Source organism: Coenobita brevimanus, chromosome 75 (genome assembly GCF_032717465.1).
Source record: "Coenobita brevimanus isolate Jiangsu-jjx chromosome 75, ASM3271746v2, whole genome shotgun sequence".
Taxonomy (NCBI): domain Eukaryota; kingdom Metazoa; phylum Arthropoda; class Malacostraca; order Decapoda; family Coenobitidae; genus Coenobita; species Coenobita brevimanus.
This window is the reverse complement of record NC_137028.1, coordinates 198,460-205,350: the sequence shown is the minus strand read 5'-3', so window position 1 is coordinate 205,350 and position 6,891 is coordinate 198,460. Positions and strand designations below refer to the sequence as shown.

Genomic DNA, 6,891 nt, shown 5'->3' with positions numbered 1-6,891 from the left:
TTTGACCAATTGATCTTAAAAACAATAGGTTTCCCCATGAACTGTCGCTGTACTCTTCCCCCAAGCATGATTAGAATCGGATGAAAACTTTTTGAGTTATTTTATTCACACACACACACACACACACACACACACACACACACACACACACACACACACACACACACACACACACACACACACACACACACACACACACATACACACGCGCGCGCGCGCCACTGAAAACCCTCGCTAAATGCTTAACTTTACAAGATGGCTGCCGTAGGATTAGCGGTGCACACGGCTGGGATGGTGGTTGTGCACACGGGTCGATGGGGGAGGGTGCACACGGCGCGCTGTCCGGTCCTTACGATCCCGCGCCTGTGCACACGACACCTTTCAAAGGCTGGTATAAACTCATGGCCACGTCACCCCTTCCTCACTCACCACGGTCGCTTACACTGCCGATCACCGCCACTACCCAGCTGTTCACTCTCCGCGCTAACCAACGCCACCGCCATGCCTTGTGGATGTGGAGGTAAGTACTCTAGGCAATTCGAATACATCTTTCAAGTCTTGCTGAGTTTGGGATAAATTTTTTGAACTGGGAGGGGGTTAGATATAGGCTTATCAATCTTCTCCCTACACGGGCGCTCTCTGAAACTTCATACCATCGTTTGAGACTGAATAAAATCGCCTGGCTGCAGCAAGAATGAAATACACTCAATACATTATCATAGTGAAGGCTATAACATTTCACACAGTACGAAACTCATACAGGAAGTTTCAGACTCTATATCACTTTAGTGTCAGTCTCATTTTCATACGGCTGAACCTGCATCTCATTCTAGTGTTATAGTCTGTTATTACAGCTCAGCATTCAAGACTGAGAACTGGCAATTTTTGGTCAGGTTAAAGCTAACAGAATAACCGGTGATTATAATATGATTTGTGTTAATGCTATTTTTGAAACTTGGCAATTTAAATCGCATGAAAAATATCGATATAAATGCAATCGTACAGCAGTTTAAATACATCACAAGTTACTAATTGCGATGTTGTACCCACAGCTTCATGCAAGTGCGGGTCTAGCGCGTGTTGCTGCGGCGCCGACTGCAAGTGCACTGCCTGCCCCAGCAAGAGGACCTGCACTTGCTCAGATGGCGCATGTAAGTACATTATAACCTCATTAATAGTACTACTACTACTTCTACTCATTTATGATGATTGATGATGATGATGATCATCATCATCATCACTAATATTTTTAGTATTAGTGTTAGTACTGGTATTAGGATTACCATTTTTATAAGAGCTTAATATAATCGCAGTAAGTTAACACATTTACAGATCATCATCATGGCATACTATTGATCTCTCCGACATATGAGCTATCGGTGCAGTGATGCTTGACGTTGTAGATAACAGAGGCCACTCAGACCATCCCTGCTTGTCAGTTGTTAGACCTTAATCAATGCCAAGCAACTGATTATTCTTTGAGTAGTTACTATGCACACGCTCGAGCTCCTATGACTCACTCTGAACTTAATAAAATCGTCTGGAGTCAGCTGGAATGAAATGCCAGATGCCTCTCAAATTATTAAGGCCTATCCATTGTTAGCTACCCACCGCTCTCCACCAAAAAATAGTCTTATTTGTGTCAGGCTTCCTTAATTTTCGCTAAAAGCACCATCTGCCTATCTATCTATCTATAGCCTTCACATCGCCTGCAGTCAGGCTGCTCTCCCTCAGTCCTATAGCACCCTCATTCATATACCTTTGCACCCCGTCTCTCCACATCATCCTCGGTCTCTCTTTCCCCTCCGTCTCCACCTTATTCTCGGTTTCCTTCTCCCATCTCTCTCTCTCTCTCTCTCTCTCTCTCTCTCTCTCTCTCTCTCTCTCTCTCACACACACACACACACACACACACACACACACACACACCTCAGTATAGTCAATTAATGCTGTTTTATATTGCACAGGTGGGTCGAACTGCCAGTGCAAGTCGGGTGCGTGCTGCTGCGGTGCGAACTGCAAGTGTAGCCCTTGCCCAATGAAATGTTAAGTAATCTTCAAATGCCTGCAGCCCCATGGAGTACTGTGCTTCAGGAAATCCTAGTACCACTCTCATGAACTGCTGGTGTTTATAAAGTGCTAATGCCTGTGAAGCACTAGTGCCCGTCACGTGGTATAGTTCTATAACCTACTGGTGCCCCATGAAGTGCTTGTGCTACTCTCATGAAGTGCTAGTGTTTCCGTGAAGTACTAATGTTCCCCTGAAATGTTGCCCCTGCCCAGTGAAGTGTTCTTGCTGCTATGATGATGCACTGGTGCCTCATGAAGTGATAGGGCTCGTGGAGTGCTTCAGCTCAGAGGAATACTAGTGTTTCATGAAATGCTAGCGCCTCGTAAAGTGCTAGTGTTCATCAGATGCTACAACCTCCTGGGGTAAGGTACCCACACCCGCGTAGTTTCATTCCTCACCATCTCACACACTTGACTATGCTACATTTTGGATCTGTGTTAAGCTATATGTCTCTTGTTACACTTATTTTATAATTCAATTAGTGAGATAAGCCCAATAAACAATTTTTCTTATTTGTCATTTTTATAAACCTAACAACTTTATATATATATATATATATATATCATCATCAGCCGTTTGAGTATCCACTACAGGACCGGCCTATCCCGACCGAAGCCAATGTATCTCTACCAAGTGGCTTAGGCTGTAGAGATTGTATGTAGGGTGAGAAGTGCTTGTAAGTGTAATTGTAGTGTTGGAGTGGCTTTGGATGTGTGTGTAGTGTAGTCTGTGAACCAAGTGTAATCGGCCTTCGCAAGCCGACTGGGTGCAAGCATACTTTACAGTAAGCGACACTGGTTCAACCACAGCACCCCTTGTGTCCGCCAATGCAGTACGTGGCCGGGTGAACACTTCCAAAGTTTATAGCCCTGGTGGGGCGCGAACCCTGGTCCACCCGTGTACGAAACACACACTGTACCACTGTACCACAGAGGCTCATATATATAAACGCTCCTGATATATATATATATATATATATATATATATATATATATATATATATATAAACGTTCCTGATCAGGAATCGAACCCGAGACTTCTAGATAAAAGTCAGTCACTGTTACTGCTACACCATGGCGTGATAAAAGCTAAGCCACCTGAATGCCATGAGGAACCAGATAGGAAGGCACAGAAAAGATGCTGATGTCAGTGGGTTCACACAGTTGTGTTCTTGTAAGGAAAAGACGATGAGACTTAGAGGAAAAGTGGTGTCCAACAGACTAGAAGTTAGAGGAAAAGCCACAAATGTTTTATAAATGGAAGAACAGGGAGTCAGACAATGGTCACGGATTTTTCAACTGGTCGTCACCAGGAGAGAGAATAAAGGTGGAAGTATAATCGCATATGGTGCCTCCCTCCCCTCTGGCAGTATTCTTGCCTTTTCTATTTTGAATAATTTAGAAAATGTAGTGTAACGTGTAATGTGCATGTAGTGTGGTGTAGATAGTTGGGGAAAATTGTTTAGAAGAGTATGCTGGACTGCTCTGCGTGTTAAACGTTCTAAGCTGAAAAATAAAATCGCCTGAAGATAAAACTACTGTAGACTTTAAAAATATGTATTGAGAGGATTAGTATCTGCAGTATGATCACACACACACACACACACATACATACATATATATATATATATATATATATATATATATATATATATATATATATATATATATATATATATATATATATATATATTTATTTGTATTTATATTTATACGGTATTTATATTGCCATTTTCTGACGATTTTATTCAGCCTTGAAGAGGCTTTTGGAACTGGAGGGGACAAATATAATCTTTTATTAACACTTTCATTTCAAGGGACTCTCCTGAATTGAATAAAACAGCCCGACATGAGGAAGAATAATATTCGAAAGATGTCATATGGAGAGTGTTAGGAGTACCCTGAAATGGCTTAGTGATGTGGAGAAAATGGAGAGTAAGAAACTGACTAGGACAGTGTATGTGCGTGCGGTGGAGGAGAGGAAAACTGATGATAAAGTGGAGGGACGGGGTGGATATATATGAATGAAGCTGCTGTGAGGTGGAGGGAGGGCAGCCTGATAACGGAGGACTGGTTGACATGGAGGCGATTTTGTTCCTGTCTACCCCCTCCAAGAAAAAGGTGTCTGGCTATGGATAGATAAATGAAAAAAAGTGGTAGTTGTTGCGGGCCCTCCGTCCAGGTCACACACGTGGGAAGTGATGCTGGATGAGTATGCCGCTTGTGGTGCACGATGGGTGAGGTGCACGTGTGGGAATTTCGGTAAAATAAGAGGGGATGAATACACGAGGCTATGACCTGCTATGACCTTAGCTAACGTGAGCTACGGTGCACGAGGGGTGTGGTGTAACTGTGTATGGGTACACTCAAGGACAGGTTCGCCTAATATTTCGCCTTATTTGCTTCTAAGTTCCCTTTGCTGATTGATATGCCTAAGCTGAGAAAGGCTTGGTATGTTCTCTGCCTATAGATGATATGATGCGTCATGGAATAAGTACCGGATATGCCCTAAGCGGGCAGTGGAAAACTTTTATACCTAACTGTACACAATATATAAATAAATAAACAAACAGGCCTTTTCCAGAAGACCGATGTCGCTTTTTCGTGTATCCTTGCATCCTCCAGACGACTTAATGCAGCTTAGAGACTGTTGAGGCTGGAAATGTAAGATATAGCCTTCATTAATTTCTTTACTACTACGGTGCTCTGTTAAAGCTGATTAAACTTGTCTGATAGCAGTGAAATCAACGAAATATACGTCCTCTGGCTTGAGGGGTAAATGTTGGGATTGAGCAGCCTAGCTCTCCTTCTGATGGTGCAATACAAGTGTTCCGCTGTAAAAGGGAAAAAATGCAAATAGCAACAGCGCTAATTCTGAAACCATGGATCAACTTGAGCAACGACAGGTTTTCGATCGAATGTACAACAAGGACAGAGGATTGTCTAATGTTTCGCTTCTTTTACTTGTCACTTTCCTCTGTTGACTAATGATCTTAAACTGGGAAAGGCTTAGCATATTACCCTTGCCATAGATGATTCTCTGTGATGTGACATGGGGGTGGGGGTATTCGGGGGTGTTGTACCTGGTGCCTGTACCCATGTAAGTGCTAACCTGGCTGAAGTTGCCATTCTCCTGCAATCCATCATCCTTCCTTTTGAAGATAGAAAGGGAGCTGAGGGGCGTTTGTAAAACCGGACAACGGAGCCGCCCAGTTACATCAGACAACCACGTGAAGGTGTTCCTCTCCAGTGCCAAGTTGTGAACACCGTCTTTTACTGTAATAAAAAAAGTCAAGTGCATGTGATAACCTTGCACCCCGAAGTGTCTGAGTCATGTCTCCCAGCACTTGTAAGTTTTCCACTCCAAGGACAGTTACTGTCTAGACAAGGAATGTCTTGTTCTGAGTGGTATAGTAGTAGTAGTAGTAGTAGTAGTAATAATAATAGTTGTAGTAGTAGTAGTACTAGTAGTAGTACTTGTTGTTGTTGTTGTTGTTGTAGTACTAGTAGTAGCAACAGCAGTGGTGGTAGCTCTTAGAATACGACCTGATTTCACATCTTGACATTAAGGAATTTCCTGTCATCATCATCATCATTATCCCAACCTCTTTTTGCCACCTAGGGATTGGATGAGGTAGGGTCGAGAAAGCAAGGAAAGAGAGAGAGAGAGAGAGAGAGAGAGAGAGAGAGAGAGAGAGAGAGAGAGAGAGAGAGAGAACTAATTAACAGCATATCCTTGATAAATATGGGCCACACAAGTACTCATCATTCAAGCCCCTGGAATCCTGACTCTAGCTCACCTATATTCAGTTATAAGTGCCTCCACGGGCGTGTAAACACTATGTAAACAAACCTGTCTATGAATTTCTCCATTGCTTGTAGAAACAGCAAACTTGTCTCTTCTACTGTCTTTATAAACAGTAAAGTGCAGTGTAGTGTAGCGCAGTGGAATGGAGTGGAGTGGAGTGTGCTGTAGTGTAGTGGAGTGGTATGGAATGATGTAGGGTAGTGTAGTGTAGTGTGGTGTAGTGGAGTGGAGTGGAGTGGTTGCTTGTAGTGCAGTGCGGTCGAGTGGTATGGAATGATGTAGTGTAGTACAGTGTAGTGTGGTGTAGTGGAGTGGGATGAAATGGAATGGAATGGAATGGCGTGGTGCAGAATGTGCTGTAGTGTACTGCAGTGGAGTGGTGTGGAATGATGTAGTGTAGCGTAGTGTAGTAGCGTAGTATTGTGCCATTAACTGTATCAGCTGAGTGTGGGTCATAGGAACTTGAATATAAATACTGTACCATTAAGTCCATCAGCCGTGAGTGAGTCATAGAAGCTGAGAGTGAGTCACAGGAACTTGAGTGTTAATATTGTACCATTATCTCTGTTAGCTGTAGGTGAGTCATAGGATCTGAGTGAGTCATAGGAGCTGAGAGTGAGTCATAGGAGCCTGAGAGATACGTGGACATAAAACTGAATGTTTGTTTTATTTCACTGTCTATACAGTCACTCGTCGGTAGCAACGTATAAACACACCTCTTTTGCCACACAACACAGCAAACATATAGGCAACTCATTCTCATCAGCGCAGTTAACAGTCTGGCACCTTTTAGTTAGCGAAGTATTTAGCATATTGCACCTTAACATTCTCTTGCATGTTATTTATACCCGTTTAATGTCGGTATAGTTTGGTATTAGTAATATGCAAAATAAATCGCTAAGGAAGAGGTGTTACAGCTTCTCCAAAGTCATTTTGGATATGACGTCTAGACCGACGAGATGAGCCAAGAAGCTATTCGGCGAGGCAAGATGGCGGCCCCACTAGGAAGCAAA

The 6,891-nt window shown here is 43.0% G+C and overlaps 1 protein-coding gene across 1 annotated transcript; it reads left to right on the top strand.

The window, feature by feature from the left end:
- Positions 1-437: 437 nt before the first annotated feature.
- On the top strand, positions 438-2,560 carry LOC145407993 (copper-specific metallothionein-2-like). The gene is made up of 3 exons (XM_080278797.1): positions 438-520; positions 1,053-1,151; positions 1,968-2,560. The coding sequence occupies exons 1-3, from the start codon at positions 502-504 to the stop codon at positions 2,048-2,050; spliced, it is 201 nt and encodes a 66-aa protein (XP_080134923.1). The 5' UTR covers positions 438-501; the 3' UTR covers positions 2,051-2,560.
- Positions 2,561-6,891: the final 4,331 nt, after the last annotated feature.